At 46.0% G+C, this 19,602-nt stretch overlaps 3 protein-coding genes across 5 annotated transcripts; 1 reads left to right on the top strand and 2 right to left on the bottom strand.

The window, feature by feature from the left end:
• Positions 1-198: 198 nt before the first annotated feature.
• Positions 199-6,979, bottom strand: LOC121302197 (beta-centractin). Its single transcript, XM_041232015.1, has 11 exons — positions 6,803-6,979; positions 5,611-5,675; positions 5,138-5,213; positions 4,816-4,941; positions 4,415-4,539; positions 3,869-4,085; positions 3,610-3,702; positions 3,347-3,521; positions 3,011-3,072; positions 2,777-2,817; positions 199-1,817 (listed from the first exon to the last, which is right to left on the bottom strand). The coding sequence occupies exons 1-11, from the start codon at positions 6,848-6,850 to the stop codon at positions 1,715-1,717; spliced, it is 1,131 nt and encodes a 376-aa protein (XP_041087949.1). The 5' UTR covers positions 6,851-6,979; the 3' UTR covers positions 199-1,714.
• Positions 6,980-7,454: 475 nt separating this feature from the next.
• Positions 7,455-12,177, top strand: LOC121302198 (E3 ubiquitin-protein ligase MARCHF5-like). Of its 3 annotated transcripts, none has more exons than XM_041232018.1 (7): positions 7,455-7,544; positions 8,656-8,783; positions 9,234-9,436; positions 9,717-9,847; positions 10,395-10,578; positions 10,849-11,021; positions 11,388-12,177. In XM_041232018.1, the coding sequence occupies exons 2-7, from the start codon at positions 8,755-8,757 to the stop codon at positions 11,547-11,549; spliced, it is 882 nt and encodes a 293-aa protein (XP_041087952.1). In that variant the 5' UTR covers positions 7,455-7,544; positions 8,656-8,754; the 3' UTR covers positions 11,550-12,177. The 3 variants fall into 3 exon arrangements, with proteins under 3 accessions (XP_041087952.1, XP_041087950.1, XP_041087951.1); XM_041232016.1 differs by having other exon boundaries at positions 7,513-7,660; XM_041232017.1 differs by lacking the exon at positions 7,455-7,544 and adding an exon at positions 8,282-8,392.
• A 3,531-nt stretch (positions 12,178-15,708) lies between these two features.
• LOC121302458 (neuropeptide Y receptor type 1-like) lies at positions 15,709-18,225 on the bottom strand. The gene has a single exon (XM_041232448.1). It carries the CDS (start codon positions 18,094-18,096, stop codon positions 16,939-16,941), a length of 1,158 nt encoding a protein of 385 aa, XP_041088382.1. The 5' UTR covers positions 18,097-18,225; the 3' UTR covers positions 15,709-16,938.
• Positions 18,226-19,602: the final 1,377 nt, after the last annotated feature.

Here is a 19,602-nt window from a genome sequence, read left to right on the forward strand (position 1 = left end):
AACGCCGGGCCTGACCCGCTGCAGCTTATCCGCGATCAGCCAAATCCAACAGAATATCCCCTGCGATTATAAACCAAAGCGATACTAGCAGAAGCTTGTCCCCATTGACTCCCATTATAACCATGCAATCCAAAAGAGAATCCGTCTCACCCCACAGGAGTAGGGTTTGGGCAAATAAAAACACTCGAGACTGTCGTCATTAATTAATTTATTGTTATAATGAATTTACAAAATGAAAAGTACAAGCAAACGCTTTTAATTTATTGTACATTTCAGTCGACTTTTTTTTTTTTTTTTTTCCAAACCACTGATTATACAGGTGATGCAGATCCCTAATGGAGGCAGATGGTATATTCCAATATACACAGGCCAATGGGGCGAATCAATCCTTCAGGGGAAAGGGGGGGCGGACGATTACATTCATCAAAACACTTTAGTGTCACTTCAAGGGAGTTATATAACCCCGAGGTGTTATCAGCACTGCTAACGTCATCACTGCCCTCCCTTGTCTTGTGCAGATTTATTTAAATATACAACACTTCCTGTGCTGTCGGTCAGATTCACTCCAATCTTCCCACACGACCTACAGCACAGGAAGCGACTAGGAAGCAGCAGTTTAAAACTTGACTGTGTTGCATTTGAAAACCGCAGAGCAAAAGAGCCACGCGATTTCTAGTAAACAGTGAGGCAAGAGGATTTTCATCCAGCTAGCGCTCTTTACAAACCTCCCTCTGCAGGGTAACACTCAGACCCGGGGTAAAGCTGGAAAAGCTTGTCTTGAGGATCAGACTACAGGGCTGGCTCCAGGTTCCTTCAGACACCCTCAGTGCTTGCCCACACAAGGAGAAAGGTGTAAAACACACACACGCACGCGTGCATACCCCTCGCTTAAACCCGGGAGTAAAGAAGGTTTGCTTAAGTTTTGGGGAAATCAATACAGTGCACCGTTTGTTAAAATGCTCAAGACTGTTAAAGAAGCCACCATCGCTACACAGAGTTGTTACGCCACTTCATTTATTTCGTCGTTTTGCATGCAGAACGCAATATGTGCCCTCCAGGAGACTTCTGTAGGTCTTACACCGATATGGAGATTATTTTAAGCACTTCTGAAATCTATACAGTTCTGCAAACAAGCTTTAAATTATCGCTCACTTTGTATAAACAGGTTACCCTTAACAGACCTGAATCGCTTGCATGTGAAGGTTTGTATGGGTGCATGTACAGTATGAAAGCTTACCACTAGCTAGATCACACTCCTATCATAAATCAAACATCGACACGTAAGTGTTATGTTCTTCTAGTGTTGGGAGGGGAAGGGAGTTTGGGACGCGCCCCTTTTTCGTTTTAGAACTTACCCATTCCAAACATTCCGGGCGTGACTCTCTGCTTACTCTGAAAGGGGGAGCTCTTGCAAACTAGAGCCCTGTGATGTGCAGCCAGGATATGACAACCAAATTAATTTTTAATAAGAAAAGGACGGGGGAGGGGGGTTGTACAGATTTCCTATTTGTTTTGCATTTGAGGAAGTCATTGAATGTTGACCATTTTACAGATGTACAGATGGCAATGTGTCACTGCTAATCCACTACAGAAGGGGGAAGGGCAGGGAGTGAAGAAGGCATGCCGATCTCGACCCCCTCATTCCTCTCTCTCGGGGTGCTGGAGCAATCCTAACCCACACTCGGAGGGTCCCGGGAAGCCCCTCTTCCTCCCTCTAAAAGGTCTTCCTGTGGATAGCCCGGGCCCCGTCCTCTTCGTACTCTTTCTTGGAGACCCACATCTTCTTGAAGGTGTCCAGAGAAGCCAGGATGGAGCCCCTGCGCACACACAGCACCGCCCAGTGAAAAACACAGCCAGCGAGACCGGGGGGCGTGGGCTGAGTTGCCCTGTTTCCCTCCCCCTTATTAAAAATACTCTAAGATTCCTCTATAGAAATATTCGAAGGGTTTTAATGAGCAATCCGTCTCACAAGCTCAGTGCTTCCCTAAACATGACTCCTTTACTAACAGTCACTGGGTGGAGTATTTGTCCTCTATTTTGCCGAGCAGTGACGGCCAAGCCAGGCACAGTACTCAGTGCAGTGTCGTCCTGGGCAGTCCTGAGCCAGAAACTTGTCTTTGAGGGTAAACTGAAGAGTGAGTCCTATTTGGGGGCACACAGCACTTTTGGGACAGACTGCTCATTAAAAATATACAATGGATTTTAAAGATGTGATTAGAGGATACCAGAGTATTTAATATGCAAGGGTTGAGTGAGGGGAAAATAAGAAATACAATCCACACCCCTAGTCTTGCTGCAAATCATTTACTCACTGTATATATATATATATATATATATATATATATATATATATATATATATATATATATATATATATATATATATATATATATATATATATATATATATATATATATATAAATACATATATTATTATATATATATATATATATATATATATATATATATATATATAATATGTATATATATATATATATATATATATATATATATTATAAATATCATATACGCATATATATATAGATAATATATATATATATATATACACTATATATATATATATATATATATATATATATATATATATATATATATATATATATATATATATATATATATAATATATATATATATATATATATATATATATATATATATATATATATATATATATACATATATACACATATATATATAGTTGTACAGAAGAAGAGACAAACGTTCAAAATTAATAAATGACAAGACGGCTGCATACCCGATCCACGTGGAGTACAATCGCTCCTGAGGCGCGGAGATCTGAAGAAGGGAAAACAAACAGGAGAGAGAGGAGGAGTGTGAGTGGGGGAGCAGAGGAGCCGATTCCTGTCCTGTCCAGTTAAACCACACAAGTTCAGGGCTCCATGCACCACAGCTTTTGTTTGTAATGATATGCGCAGAATATAACGAGGAGAGGGTGCAGCGCAAGTGGGACCCGCGAGTGCACCCTTACCTTAATTTTAACATCTTTGGGTGCCAGCTTCTTCACTTCGCTTAACAGCCGGTCACCGAAGCCTGGAAGAGAGAAGAGGTCAGGAGTCAGATCCACAGAGTCCACCGGACAGCGCCAGATTCTGAGACCTTCAAGAACGAGAGCTATGGAACGCTGCCACCAAGTCCCATCACAATCGAATAAGCGCTTCACGAGACAGAAGACATAATGCATTTCTGCATTCTGATGTTTACAGTAACGTTGACTCCACGTCAGCTCCTTGAAAGCAATGTGATTTGATGTCACTCTCCTGTGTGTGATTTGATGTCACTTACCTGTGTGTTTTGAGGCACGTACCTTTGAAGAGCGTGGAGCCCCCAGACAGCACGATGTTTGAGAAGAGGGTGCGCCGCAGGTCCAGGTCCGATTTCTGGATGGAGAAGGCCAGCACCTCATGGATCCCCTCGCTCTCGTCTCCAATCAGGTCGGGCCGGAACAGCAGCTCTGGAGCCCGGAACCGAGACGGCCCGATCTGAGGGGAGCAGAAATCAGAACTGGAGAACAACACTCACTCACACACACAGACAGAGGCAGACACACACACACACACACACACTCACATCCAGAGTGCTGCCGTCAGGTAGAGTGTACTGAGCCTTCTCCGTCTCCAGTGTCTCGTCCTTCTGGGGGTTGATCGACAAGTAGCACGCCCTCTGCAGGCGGGGAGGAGAACAAACAACGCAAATTACACCCCGCGCTTGTGAACACACCAGCACTGTGAACGAACGAACAGCTCTGGGCTGCTTCGTGGAATATCTTTCAGCGCCCACGTGCCTGTACGGTTTCACAAAGAAAAAATAAATAAAAACCAGCCGGTACCTCTTTGATGGTGCGCACCACCTCGAACTCTGCCGAGGTGTGGAAGTCGTAGCCCTCCTTGCGCAGGAGCAGGCGCAGGTAGCGGGACACGTCCCTCCCGGCGATGTCCACGCGCATGATGGAGTGCGGCATGGCGAAGCCCTCGTAGATGGGCACCGCGTGGGTCACGCCGTCGCCCGCGTCCAGCACCACGCCCGTGGTCCGGCCCGTGGCGTACCTGAGCGCAGAGAAACACTTGCAAATCGATCACTAGTTTTGGTGCCGCGAAAACGTTCAGTTACGGAGAGAACTGGGTAAAGCAGGAGGTGATTAAACACTTGAGGGATTGATTGAATAAGAAGTCTCGTGTGATCTCTTTTGCTTGACAGTTTCTAAAGACTTTACTGGCAAACATGCTTGAGATATTAAAATTAGAAGTAAATTGTTGGATTACAATTATTTTCACTTGATTTATATTGTTAGAAGCCAGCTATTTATACAAACACTAAATCCGTAAGATGCAGTGTGAGCAGAGCAGTGGGGTGCAGTGCAGTGCAGCGGACTCACAGGCTCAGCACGGCTTGCATGGAGATGAAGAGCGCCGGCACATTGAAAGTTTCGAAGAACACCTCGGCCGCGCGCTCGCGGTTCTTACTGGGGTTCAGCGGGGCTTCTGTCAGCAGCACAGGATGCTGGGAAAACAGAGGGGGACACACTCAGCCAATCACAAGACCAGCCTTCACAAACTCAAAGACACAGTCGACGTGCCTCAGAACAAACACTGACAACACACATGTGTAGTGCTGGGATGAACTTTTTTTTTTTTACTTTTGAATATTCTTTCAGAATATTTTGAATTAGCAGGAAAACAGAAGTAGAATCATAGCATTTTTACAGTAATTTATTTTTTTTTTCTCCCCGAAGTAAAATGAAACCAATGGGTGTGATTTATTCCAGCCTCCTCTCACCTCCTCAGAGAAGGTCTGCAGCTGGTCCTTGGAGTAGACGTACTGCCAGATTCGCTCCATGTCGTTCCAGTCCCTCACAATGCCGTGCTCCATGGGATAGCGCACTGAGAGCAGCCCCCTGTGCTCCTGCAGCAACACACACACACGGGTCAGTATCACTGGGGCAACCACACACACACACACGGGTCAGTATCACCGGGGCAACCACACACACACAGAGTTTAATTCCAGCACACTCACACAGCCACACACACACACAGATATGAATGAGCTGGTAGAAGAGAGGGAGAGAGAGAGAGGGAGAGAGAGGGGACAGGGTTACCTCAGCTTTGGGTCCGATGAAGAGGTCCCCCTCCAGAGCGCCCGCCATCACCCGCACGTGTTTGGGACGTCCTACACTGAAATGGAAGCAGCAGCAAACGTCAGCCGGCACTAACGACCTTAGAAGCAGTTTACTTCAAACAGGGATTGTGCAAGGACACTAGAGTCCGGCTTCCTGCTAGCTTTCCACTTCCTGCACTGTAGGTCACGCGATCTCATTGCAGCGCGACCACTGGACAGAACTGAACCGAGAGCACAGAACGTGATTAGCGATCCTGAAACAACAGCCTTTTACATTCTGCACTTATATTTGAAATATCATTCTATCTAAAAAGAACCAAAGCAACGATCGCTGCCCTATAGAAATGGATTTGGAGGGTTTTGGTCAGCACTCCATTAAAGAGGTCCCACGCAAAGGCGTTTTCTGAAGGGGAAACCAGCTGCATCCGTAGCAGAGCGGTCCTTCATACTTACTAGTTTGGGAAGCAGTATTTTGGGATCTGGTCTCCTGCAAACCCGGCTTTGACAACCCCAGATCCCTGGGAAAGGGAAGCAAAAAAATTAAAGACTGGAAAACAGGACGTTTAGGAGCAAGAAATTTGCATTTCATGTTTTTTTTTTTTAAGTATTCTGTGTTGGGCACAGTCACGAGACACAAGCCCAGGCTGAAGAAGGGATGCGTGTTCAACTGCAGGGGTGGGAACAAGACTCCCAGTGTGCAGCCGTTAGAGCCACTGCAGGGCCTGCACCACACACACACTCAGTCCCTTCAACCCCAAGACAGGCAGCTGGATAATCAGGGGTTCAAATAAAAACGACCGGGCAGTTCTCATATGCGGAATTGCTCCTTTTCTCTAAATAATCAAATACTTACCTGAAATATATACTGTAATATATATATATAATGTCCAACTTTTAAAGACAATTCTATTTTCACCAGACAGGCAGCCAGAAATGCCACATGCTTCTAAGCTTGTTGACAGTAACGCTAGTTTGCCCACATGCGGTCTTTCCGGCTCTCTTAATATCTTAGACCCCGCTATATTATTGTGTTACAGCCTGGGCACAGAACCCCTTATAAACACGCCATCAATCTGAGGGCTGGAGCTACACATTAAAAAAAAAAAAAAAAAAAAGAAAAATCCTCCTTAGTGTTAATGTGTGTAAAAACAAACACCCCAGCGGTGCACGTCGCTAGGACGCTTGACTATCTTGTTATAAAGCTGGGTGGAGTCATATTAAAGACAGTATACTCTTAATACCTGACGTTGCGTTTAAACTATGGCATGCCTTGACAGGGAAGGGGGAGGAGGTGTCTGATTAATAAGGATATCAAACCGACACCTCAGCAATTCCTCATAATAATAATAATAATAATAATAATAATAATAATAATAATTATATACAGATTGTTTTGTATAAAATAACCGACGATGCTTCAGCTTTAAATACTACACACAATAACAAAATCAGAACTGCTAGTTACTGGCAGCTAGAAATAATACACAAGATATGAAGTGATTCGTGCATCAATGAAAACGAAAGGCGGTGTATTATTATGAATTGCCCGATGCGCAAATAACAATAACAATACAGCAATAGCCATCTCTCCATTCCTCCCAGCCCGGGGCTGCGGGAGATTTCAATCAATAAATCGCAGACTTACATTATCGATCACCACGGGCTGGTTGGCTATGATGTCGTACGACTCCATGGCTACCTGTGTTTTCAGTGCAAACCGCAATCTGTCGTTTTATTTTTGCAATTTTCGTTCACTGATATAAAGCTCGCTGCCAGCCTGCCGCTTCCTCTGCCTCTACCTAACCCGCCACCACCCCAGGACGGGCAGCAGCGCAGACCAATAGAAGCGGCTGCTTGGGCGAAGAGGCGGGATTGCAGGGAGCAGGCAGTCTCCGAACCAATAAAAGAAGTGAGTAGGTGGGGAGGGGCGGGGCTCCGAGGTTGGTTGCAGGGTAGGGCTATGATGTCATCGGGGATGACGGCGCTGCAGGTCCAGCGCTATGATGTCATCGGGGATGACGGCGCTGCAGGTCCAGCGCTATGATGTCATCGGGGATGACGGCGCTGCAGGTCCAGCGCTATGATGTCATCGGGGATGACGGCGCTGCAGGTCCAGCGCTATGATGTCATCGGGGATGACGGCGCTGCAGGTCCAGCGCTATGATGTCATCGGGGATGACGGCGCTGCAGGTCCAGCGCTATGATGTCATCGGGGATGACGGCGCTGCAGGTCCAGCGCTGGCAAGGCTTGTGCTGTAGAGGCGCTCTCGAATATTTCAGCAGTAGTTTCTAGGATATAATTGTGCGACATATTAATGTATCCGCTCCTTTAAGAAAGAACAAGAGGAGCCGGAATCAGGGAACCGAGAGAGAGAGAGAGAGAGAGAGTAAGTAAGTAAAGGGGAAGTCGGGTCGACCCAACCTGACAAATTAGCGACAGCAAGCAAGCAAGTATTCAATGCATTTATATAACACACATATACAGGCTGAAAGACATTTGATGGTAAGGACAATGCCGAGCTGTGTTTTCATTTCATTTCAGATTAGTGCATTGCAACTCGAGGTACTGTTTGTAGTTTGTGGCGTGACAATCTTTATGTTTTGTGATGTTTTCAGCGCCCGGAGTTACTGTTTTGTTTGCTAGGAATACGTAAGGTGGAAAAGGGATTGCAAAGATGTGTTTACAATGAAAGGCGACTGAAATAAACACAGTGTTTTATACAGTTGAACGTGCAAATATATACGCGTTTCTTTAGGCAAATAAAGTAGCGCTTCAAGCTTCTAACGATGGCGAATTTAATCGCCTGTACGTTTCGGTATGTTACATTTATATGTTATAACTTATTTAAAATATTGCGTCAAAATGAAACTTCAAAAGAACGTGCGTGGAGCGTGTTTATATAGGGAGTGCTTACGCAATGCTTTAAAATTCATTATTGTTAATATATTAGCTGTATTGACATTATGGTCTGTTCTGTGTTTGCTGCTGTACGGCTGGCTGTGTAATTATTTCAAGTGCCAGCGCAGAGGTAAACTCTGTGCGTTTCTGCTGTGGCTGCGCAGATCTGCGGCACACGTGGCCCAGCCGCCGCGCAGCCGCATCTCCGGCGCGTATTGTTCTCTGCAGGCTCGCTGTGTGAGGAACATTCTAGACTTCGGAACAGCTGGTCCTATATTCCAACCTGAGGACAACCACTCGAGCAGAAGAGAAGACTGCGGCTAGTGCTGCTTCTCTGTGCGTTTCATTTACAGCGTTCAGCAGGGTCATGTAATAGTTATTAACAGCAAGATGACGATAAACGATGCGTCGCTCATTTTTAGAATTTTGTTTTGCTTCCCTGAGCTGCAGTGGAGATTCTAGAGGAGGTCCATAACCTCCAACTGCTGCAGGTAAAGGGAAGCTAACTCCTGTATAGATAACTTGACCCCCCCCCCCTCCCCCTCTCTCCCTCCCTCCCTCCCTCCCTCCCTCTCTCCCTCCCTCTCTCCTGTGTTTAGGAACCCCGTCTGCTAGTCCCAGGACAGAGAGCCGCCTGGTTTCCGCTCCAGGAGACCCCATGAGAAGCAGGGACGGCAGGGAACCGTGCACGCTTCAGCATGGCTTCTGCCGACGAGGCTTCAGAAAAGTGAGTCGCCTCGGGGGTTGGGGGGGTTGGGGGGCACAACACGTCAAGGTGAATCTGAAGCAGTTGAAGTCGTATTAGAAAGAATACTCTTGAAGTCTCAAGCAGGGCTGTGATTGTGAATTGGCCTCTTGAGCAGGCAAACTGGAACACAGGCCTCCAGAGGAGAAAGGCTTAACGCTCTAGTGAATTCATGTTTATTATATATTTATATATATATATATATATATATATAAGTAGACCCCCAAACCTGTTCAGATTAGTGGTTTGTTAGATTTTGCTCAAATTCTGTATTTGTTTTACAATTAAAGACGCCACGACAGAATCAATGCGGCAGGTCCTTCCTGTCTAGCCGTTGCAGTGGGAGGATGGAGGCCCCCTGTGTATCTGTAACACGGTGATGCCTGTGCCAGTCTCAGACCCCTGCCCCTCTCTCTCTCTCTCCCTGCCCAGGCACTGCTGGGTGTGCTTTGCTACGGAGCGCGAGGACCGGGTCTCGGAGTGGGTGAGCCCTTGCCGGTGTAAAGGCTGCACCAAATGGATCCACCAGACCTGTCTGCAGCGCTGGCTGGACGAGAAGCAGAAGGGTAACGGCGCCGGAGGGGTCAGCTGTCCGCAGTGCAGCACGGAGTACAGGATCGTCTTCCCCAAACTGGGTAACGGGGGAGCGGGGCTACCTGTTGCATTGAATTGCCATGCTGAGGCGCTAGGGGGGGCCGCACTTTGGTTTAAAAAAATTAAATGTACGTTTCAATAACAAAACCAGACCCATCTTTTTGAAAGTATTGCTGAGGTTCGTGTGCTTGTAAGCACTGGTGGTCACTTTAAACTTGCCTGCAGTATAGCTGTGATGGAGCTCCTCGGTGCTTACCTGGGCGATTTACCCAGCGTGTCTACAAGCGGCTCATTTCGTCTCCTTTCCCTCGGTCTGCCCAGGCCCCTTGGTGTACTTCCTCCAGCAAGTGGACCGAGCGCTGTCCAGAATCAGTCCCTTCTCCGCGGCCGGAGTAGTTGTAGGCACGGTGTACTGGTCAGCTGTGACCTATGGAGCGGTCACTGTAATGCAGGTGAGCAGGGCTGGTAAGGGGTGAATCCTCTTCAGGCATGGCGGGCTTGTACTAACCCTGCACCCACTCCCGGGATTCGGAACTGCATTTAATATTGAAATGATCCAGAGTTTGATGAGGAATGTGCTCAGTCAATTCAGAGCACATTTCAATAATGTCCCAACACTGCCTGTGCCTGCGGGAGCGCCAGAGGGGGGTGTCTTGATAGTGTGTGGTGCCAAGTATTATAAAGGGTGGAGGAAAGTACTGTGGCTGGCTTCACAGGAACAGAATGTATAAGAAATATACAGTGCTGCGATCCTGGTTGTTTCCCATTATTACTGGATGGCTTGAAACACTTGTGTGTAATTCAGTATGTTCACATAACATTATTCAGCAGGTTGCATTTGACTTAATGAAGCCAAATTTAGTTAATTCTATATAGAGGGTGGGGCAAAACCTTTGGCTCGAGCTGCAGTGCCCCTTGCGGGTTTGAGCGCAGTTGCTAAAGCGATCAGTCTGTCTCGTTCGCTCCGGACCGTGCTCTCTCTCGTTCTCTGCTCCTCAGGTGGTGGGTCACAAGAAGGGTCTGGATGTGATGGAGCGGGCAGACCCCCTCTTCCTGCTCATGGGGCTCCCCACCATCCCCGTCATGCTGGTCCTGGGCAAGATGATCCGCTGGGAAGACTACCTGCTGCGACTCTGGCAGAAGCACTCGGGCAAGCTGCAGCTGCTCAGCGGCATCGTGCCAGGTAGAGAGCATGAGGAGGGAGTGAAAGCTGAAAGGGGCAGAGGGGCGGGGGGGGGGGGGGGGATCAGCCACGGCCGGTAAAGGAGAGGAGGAATTGGGAAGAGAGGATACAATAAAGGAGTTAAATACTAAAAAAGCCTTCTTTCCACACTGCCTCAATGTATTTAGAAACATCGGTTGTGTAGTTTGTTGTCCTCGTTGGGTTTGTTTCTAGAAGGGGCTGTTTTGTTGCCCCCGTGCATTGACGGAGGGGGTCGTCCTGTCTGCGCAGGTATAGGGCGCACTGTGCCGCGGGTCCCGGCTGAGGTGGGCGGCGGCTATGCCAGTGACCACCTGTCCGTGTCTCGCACCCTGTGCGGCGCCCTGGTCTTCCCCTCCGTCGCCAGCCTGGTAGGGAGGCTCCTTTTCCGAAGAGTGCCGTCCAGTCTGCAGCGCACCGTGCTGGTGAGTGAGGAAAACCAGGATTCCAGGACTGGGACCCAGGGTTTAAAACACATTATCCGCCAGCAGTGAAGCCAGTGATAGCGGCACAGAATAGAGGGAGCAGTGCTTAACCTTTTTCTATAGCTGGAACTCCCTTAAACAGGTTTTAAGTTGACAGCTGTTAATTAAAACACAGGAGAAACCTGTTAAGCTAATTAGCGAAAGATTTTTTTTTTTTTCTGCACATTATGAAGTACCAGTCCTGTAAGAAGACAGCAGTGCAGTGCTAGTGAATACACAAGCTAATAGAAGCACTGCTGTTTTATCCGCTGTTTATTTGTCTCGCTCAGCAGCCTGCGTTTGGGTGGGTGTGTGTCTCTGTTTCAGGGTGGGATCGCCTTCATCGCTATCAAAGGAGCTCTCAAGGTTTATTACAAACAGCAGCAGTACCTGATCCAGGCAAACAGGCACATCCTGAACTACTCCGAGAAAGAGGGGGGAGCGCGGGAGGAGGAGCTCGGAGAGAACGAGGACAGCGGTACTGAATAGCCATGCTGTCCCCCTGCGATTCCAGCTGCTGCAGAGTATTTATTAAACCCACTGACTTTTTTTTTTTAAATTGTTTGGCATAGCTTTAACTTGATCTGTGTTGCTGGGTGTGTCCGAATCCTGGTGCATGTGGTCTGATTGTCTGTGTTTTTCTGCAGGTTCCGCTTTGATTTTTTTTATATATACACTGCAGACCTGTAGACAGGTGCTGGATGCTCCACATCCAACAGTTAGGTGTCTTCAGAGATACTCCGTAGTGATGGGAACTGGATGTACTACCCACTCTAACCACTAGGGGGAGCCAAGACACCAAGGGTCGCTGTTATATTGGGAGAGGGATTGTCTGTGTGCATTGCAAGGACTTGGTGCCCTCACAGCTATAGGGCCTGTGTCAGTTCTTCATAAGGTTTTTTTTAACTTTTAAAGTTTTTATTGCTTGCATAGGACGTTGGCGATCCATGAACATGTGGAATTTGCATTCGTATATCTACACGTAATGGGAAGACCTCAAAAGCTTTAGGTGTCGGTGAATGTAATCTTTTTATTGCTGTTCTTTAAAAGCACATGTATATAGCTCTATATTTTGTTGAAACGTACAGAGCAGAAATAAATTTCAATTGTGGCTGTTCCATATCCTTTGCTGTGATTTTGTTTTCAGTCTTGTTTGTGACGGGTGAATTCACTAGAGAGTCAACCCTGCCCCCTTTGTTTTACCTCTTGTTACATTCCCACAATGCAGGAATTCCCCTCACAGCTGAAGGGTCACTCTTACACTCGAGAGTGGACGTGAGCAAGCTGCTGCCCTCTGGAGGACAAAGGCCAGCCCTGCAGGTGTCTGCTCTGAGCTCAGCAGGTGCCTGGCCAGCAGGCTTCGCTGTAGCGCGATGAAACGGTGCCTGCCGGTTTTGCCTCCCTGACCCACGGGAGCGCCAGAGCCAATGTGACGCTCCCTGGAATCTTTTTTAATATGTAGATTTTAGGTAAAAGTGTGAACATAGCCGGGAGTAAAGCTGCATTAACTTCTCCTGGATTCATTTTGCTCAAGTGAACGATGTTCGTCTCACACTGTGGGGACTAGGAGAATCATGTAGAGAAAATATTGCTGTGAGCTTTTCTGAGCTCAAACTAAGGATTTGAGAATGCAGTACAGGACAGAACACCACACGCGATCCCAAGGAGAGAAGGTGATTTCGTGTTCTACCACCTTTTTATTGTATTTTTTTTTCTCTGTGGCTGAGTGAGTGTAGCACAGATTTGTTTTAAACAAGTGACCGAGAGACATTTCCAATGCTAAATGGGACTTTTAGCATTTTTTTGCCAAAAAAAAAAAAAAAAAAAAAAAAAAAAAGCTGGCAGCATTTTTGCCTGGACTTGAGAGCCCATTTTAATTGGTCTCTTGGAGACTGGAGAAAGTCTCTGACATTTTTTAGATAAATTTACAGCATCCAGAGGCTTGTTGCTTGAGGTAATTGGTCCAGGCTGAGTCCCTTGGTGTAATGGTGTCAAGGGTTACAGTAAGAAATGGAGGGGAATAGAGGGGTACAGATTGAGGGAGAGTTTTCTCCAGGTAATGAGTCAGCTCCAGGAAGCAGGTTTAACATTGCCAACAAATTCCCTTTTCCTATAACCTTTACATTCTACACGGTGTTCCCAGATCACGCTCCCTTCTGTAACAAAGCTGGTTTTCTGTTCGCATTTCAATCAGGGCAGCAGCATTGTTGCAGGAGGGAGTATGGACCGGATGCACCATGATCCTTAGAAAAGAAATTTTGCTCCTGTTGAACGCTCCCAAGTAATTCTTCAGTGGATTCCCGTATGTGTGAACAATAACATCAAAACAACCAGGATTATATTGGAAAAGATATCGTTGAGACACGGACACCAAGGGCCACGGCAGAGGGAATGTGTTTCATTTACTATACAGAAAAGCATTGCATCACCCTATAGAATGAACTCATTTGGCTTCATAGTCAATGCAACCTGCTGTATAATGTTACCTTGACATGTTGAATCACACACCGCTTTGGCGTTTTCCCACATGCTTAAAGGAAAAACTGACGAATTGAAAAATATGACATTTTCAAAATCCAGCATGAAATACTACTGTACGGCTATGAAGACTTTGGTGATTGCAGTTTATTTGATTACATGATGTTATATAAAATATCTAAATTATGTTCATATAGTTTCCTCTTAATCCTACAATCCTAGGTGGCGCAGAAACTTTGTCCAGAGCTGTGCACTGATAACATGCTACTAGTTAAGAAACTTTTATTTCAAAGTTCCAGCAACTAAGTTATTACCTCGAAGCTTCCTACTGTGTTCCTCTTGTAGAAACTCGCATCTGCACAGAACTATGGATCTGGCCAGCGAGTGGAATGAAAGCCCTCTGTGGTTTTGCAGCACAGCAATTCCTGAAGAACACAGGCAACACTGAGTTTGTCTTGTGATGTATTTTTTAAAGCACTGAAGACTGGAGTAATCGAAGCAGCTCAATTCCAAATTCCTTCAGTAGACAGCTCGGGGCCGATCAGACATCTGCCCGCTTTCTCGTTTTCCTGCGTGCCCTAGATTCATTTGATGTGTGATTTCGTACAGACAGGTAGAGGGGCAGAGCGTGTGAATTATTTACGATCTGTTCACTTCTCAGGAATTTTAATGCTCCCTCGCTTCAAGTCTGGATTATTTTAAATAGATTAAACCAGGCGTTATCCTCTGTGATGGAAGGTACTGAAGATTTTTTTTATTTTTTCTCAATTTATTATTTTCTTACAGGACACCCAAGGTGCAGACAAACTGTTAGATGGGGAATTTAGAGTGGCAAGTTAGCTTCAGTGAAAATCAAGACTAGAATCAACACAGCAATCTTCACCTCACTAGCAAGGTTTGCAAAATAACTGGACTGTCTACCCCTCATTAGCTTAGGTAACATTTTCAAAGCCTTGGAAATAAAACCTTGTGAATAAAGATGTCGCCGTTCTTTTTTCATTGTGTTTAAAAAGCAATTTGTTCGTATATAATCACCTCTATTCTTCTCTGAATCCGATAAAGACAGGCCGAAGGGGAGTGTTATCACTGTTTATAAAGCTGCCGCCCCCGTCTCCTTTGTTAGACACAGAGTACATGACGTAGCTCCGACAGCTGACGAGGGAGATCACTGAGAGACAGCCATTCACAATGGATCTTGAATGGAAAACCTAGAGGCAGCTGTTTGTAGCTAAAAATGAATCTTTACTCTGCCTGACATGCACACCCTGTAGCGACGAGTCAGTGCAGAATGACTGGCTGCTTGTTACCTCACAACTTATACCCCTGGTTCAATACACGGAAATATCTTCAAGTATTCATGTTATTAATATCAAACCCAAATCTGTAAACCACAAAAAAACATCTGCATTGAAATGAAAGGCTGACCAATCCTCACGCTCGAATCTTGACACGCATCTTTGCAATAGCATTAGAATTTATTGTCGGTATACACGGAGAAAGTCATATTTACAAACTAAAAGCAGCTGTTTTTTTTTTATTTTTATTTTTTTAATGGAGGCCACTTGCGACACACATACAGGCTGAATGGCAAAGTTAAAAAGATTGAGCCCGGTTCTATGGAGACCCTGTGTCCAATATCACTTAAAGTAATTGCAGCTACCAAATGAATTTCATAAATATCACTTGTTTTGCAGTTTCATCAACTAAATAGGTCTTAAGTGTGCAGTTTTGAAAGAACCACGTGTTATAGCACACATGAATAAAACACAGTTTCTGGTATTACTTTAGGTTAAAGGAAGTTCTCAGTTTCATGCCTTATTCTCTGCTTATCTGTTTGCACTTCCCGAGTCATTTCACCTTAGCAGTGTCTTCTGGGTCAAAGCTTGTTGCAAGGGGAAACAGCTGATTGGTTATAAAATGCTGATCAAAAAGAAGCCACTGAAGGAATGGGGACAATCCAGGTGAAATGACCCAGCTACAATGCTGGAGGCTTGGGGGTCAAGTGATTTAAGCAAGGGGCTTGTTACCAAGAGGTTGAACCCCTGGTTCAGCCACTGACTCGCTGTGTGGGACCCTGACCCTGAACCTCCTTGTGCTCCGTCCTTCGGAGGGGCTGAAGGTCCTGTTGGAAGAGACTCTGCAGCAGCAGCGGTTGTTGATGATGCAGAGTTCACCCCCCTAGTCTCTGCAAGTCGCTTTGGATAAAAGCGTCCACTAAATGAGTAAATACTCATCATAATAAATGCATGGCTTGCAGTATACCATGTTTCAAAATGCAATTCCAGGTTATTTCAGACCTAGATATACAACAGAGAACCCTGCCCTTCCAGTCCAGCTCTTTTTTTTTTTCAACCATGGGCTTAACTATTCAACTGAACCAATTCACCCTAACCCAATCAAACCTCAACTGAGCCAATTCAACTGGAGTTTACAGCAGTAACTGGCCAATTCCTTCATACCTTTTTGTTATTACCAATATAATATTTGTTTTAATTGTGCTGACGATCTGTTGGGAACTGAAAACTAAGTCCAGTACCAGATTTTCAAAATGAAGATATCGGTTTTCTTCTTTACAAACTGCACATTTGAGAGCTAATGATGTTGGAAAATTTAAGTATTTCATTAGTTACAATGACTTAAATACCTTTAATATGAAAGCATAACTCAGACAGTATCAGCACACCCCTTAAGAAGACACCATTAAAGAAGGAACGGGGGCAGAAAACGCCCTTCAAACACTAAACTGTGCTGTGACTCAGCTTTCCACAGATCACTGGCCCACAGCGTTGAGTGTGTTCCTCTCACAGGGCTCTCCTGAGTAGGTCAGGTCATTAGAGCACAGCAAAGTTTCCACTAGCATCTGTCCGTTGCCTTCGTTTCCTCAGCTGTCGAGCTGAAGGCATTTCCTCTGAATTCGCAATACAAATACATTCTGGTGACCTGAGGTGGGGTCACCCAGGGAACCCAAAGAGCCGTCGAAATCTTGGCTTGGTGCTCTGCAGGACCATCTGAGGGACGCTGCAGTTAGCCAGTAGACCTCAAGGTCCTTTCTGAAGTAGTAAGACCCAACAAAGGAAGAGTTTCAATAGGATGACTAGCACTGAAAATGGTGTCATATTTTGATATGCCAATGGACTTCCAATGGGATAAACTCATCCTGCCCTGATCCCAGCAGTATATGTGTGATGCCATATCAGGATCCCTGGACCGCACACCATGTCGTGCTATCGTTGTTGGTAATGCAGTGGTCTGTGGAACAGGGTGATGGGAGGGGGTTCATTGTTTGTTGTGGACTTTGCAGTGCCAGGAACGGTCTGTCACATGCTGGCTGAAAGGACTAAGACAGGTAAACTACAAATAAGATCCTCCAACAATCATAGAACAACAATCCCAAATAATCTTACTGTGAAAAAACAAAGTCTCTCTCCCTCTCTCTCTCTAGGCATCGAGGCTGGCTGGTGGGTGCTTTGGAGACCTCGGTGCTGACGGTGGAGAGTGGGAAGTTCTCGTAGCTCTCCGGGGTCCCTCCACAGCGGCAGCGGTACAGGATGGACTTGACCTCCTTCTGGAAGTTGCTGTTGAGGAACCCGTAGAGGACAGGATTGACACAGGTGGAGGCCATGGCGGTGAGGTGGCAGAAGGAGAAGACAAGGTTGTGCTGGCAGGCGGGGATGGCCTGGTGGTTCCAGTCGAAGAGCGTGTTGAAGACGTTGAGGGGGAGCCAGCAGAGGGCAAAGACCGCCACGATGGAGGCCAGCATGACATTGACCCGGTGGCTGTTCCTCCTCCCCGACTTCCTCCCCCCGCTGCAATCCCTGGAGCGCTCCACCATATCCTTCCTCCGCAGGAGCCTCAGGAAGATGCGGAAATAGCAGAAGAGGACTAGGGAGAGGGGCAGGCAGTACTGGAAGAGGAGGAGGCAGGTAGCGTAGGCCAGGCGGTGCTTTTCCGAGGGCCAGAGCTCCATGCAGGCAAAATGGTCTGGGAAACGATCGAAGGACAGGCTGAGATTCTGGAAAGGGGCGTCCGTCAGGATGTTGAAGGACAGGAAGGGCAAGGAGATGAAGCAGGCTACCAACCAGGTGATGGCCACCGCCAGGTAGGAGTGGCCCACCGCCGGTTTCCAGCCCGTGGGGTTGATGATGAGCTGGTGCCTCTCCAGGGCAATGAGGACCAGGGAGAAGATGGAAACGGTGACCGACATACACTGGATGAAGGGGGTGACCTTGCACAGCGCCTCTCCCAGGATCCAGCGGTCCATCAGCGTGTAGATGACGGTGACGGGCAGGCACACGATGCACATGAGGATGTCAGAGCAGGAGAGGTTGGCGATGAGGATGTTGGTGACGTTCCTCATCTCCTTCTGCCGCGAGATGACGAACACCAGGCAGGTGTTGCCGATCAACCCCACGGCGATCACCGTGCTATAGGCGACGATCAGGAAAGTAGTGCCCCCAGCAGAGCTCCTGCACTGGCTGGCTTCCAGGAACTCTTCCCAGGCTTGGGCACTGTTCCTCCGGCCGGTACAGTTCAGGTACAGCAGCTTCGGGAGCTCCATGGCTCCAGGACTCTGGCGTTGAAGTGGCTGAGTTTAGTGGGTGGATTGGAAGTTCAGAATTGGTTTTACTGGGACAGGAGCCTCAAAGGAGACCCCACGGGTCCTCCATCTACAGGCTGCATCGTCGCTGCTGAAAAACAAAAAGGTCTGGTTTCGAGTTCTGATTCACGTAAAGGTAAATGTATTGTTTTTATTACAGGACCATGCTACACCACTAACAAAACCTGACCAATGTAACCCCAGCCAATGCTTTGGAAATGAAGTGGAGACAGACTTAGGACAGAGAGTAAGAGACACTTTTTACTTTAATGGATAACCAAGCCATGTTGTCGATGCTGAATCATCTCTGATTCTTTGAGATGCTACTTGAAGTTTTGGGATCAATAAGCTTCTAAGAACCGGACAAGCAGGACAGGACGAACAGCATCCTCTTGTTCCTAAAAATGTTCCCACGTCCCTCTATTAATTGGGATTATTTAGTTTAAAAACTAATATGATGACCCTCCATATTTTGTGACACGTACAAATCAATACTAACATAGTTTCATAAAAAATATTAGGGTCAGTATGAAATTGGTTTCAGAAAGCATAATCTATATAATTTATTTTAAACGGAAGTAACAAAACGCGCCAAAGAAGAATCTTCCATCCTTTCAGTTTTGCAAGCAAATGAATGCGACCTTAGCCACAAGGTATGCTGGGAAAGAACTGCCAGCAAACGTCAACGCCTGGCGTTGTGTGGAAACTGAGCCTTTTCCCAAGACTAGACTATCGATGGGGGTCCAGGACGAATCTCAGTGCATTATCCTGTAGAAATCCTAGCATGAGCATTGCCAGCAACACAATAGATTGGAAACTCAAACTGCACCCCATTGCATTTCCATTGTCCTAGTTGCATATTATTTATGAACTGAAGACGGTGTTTTCCAAAACTTTCTTGAAAAGGCGACTTGAAAGCACTAAGATCCAATGGAACACAAAGGTAATTGTCAACCGCCAGAGAGAGGAGATAACCATTTAAAAAAAAAAAAAAAAAAAAAAGCCATCAAACTGACAATTTACTTTTGTAATCTAAAACTCTGTCAGGGTTTGAAGTGCCTGGAATGACCCTGCATTGAAATGCAGCGGGGAAAGGCGACTGGCTTTCTGATAAGCCACTGGTTTGGCTGGGAGTGATAGCACCGTGTAAATTTTTGTTTACAGTATAATCGTAAATCTCGAAAAACTACTCACTTCTAAATCTTTTGTAGTCATTTTTGTATTACTTTAGTATAAATACATGTTAATTTGGATTCATATGTTGTTTTTTTCTGACTTTGTGAACGAAAAGACACACATTTGCCCGTTTTCCCATTGGAAATAGTGATATTTTGAAATATCACTGTCCTGGTCACAAAAGCAAAGTTTGTGGGGAATAATAGCCATTTTCTATACTTTTGAGGCATAAGCAATTAGGAAATAACACTTACTACCCAGGAACAAAAAAAATAATAATAATAATTGTTA

Source organism: Polyodon spathula, chromosome 29 (assembly GCF_017654505.1).
Source record: "Polyodon spathula isolate WHYD16114869_AA chromosome 29, ASM1765450v1, whole genome shotgun sequence".
Lineage (NCBI taxonomy): Eukaryota > Metazoa > Chordata > Actinopteri > Acipenseriformes > Polyodontidae > Polyodon > Polyodon spathula.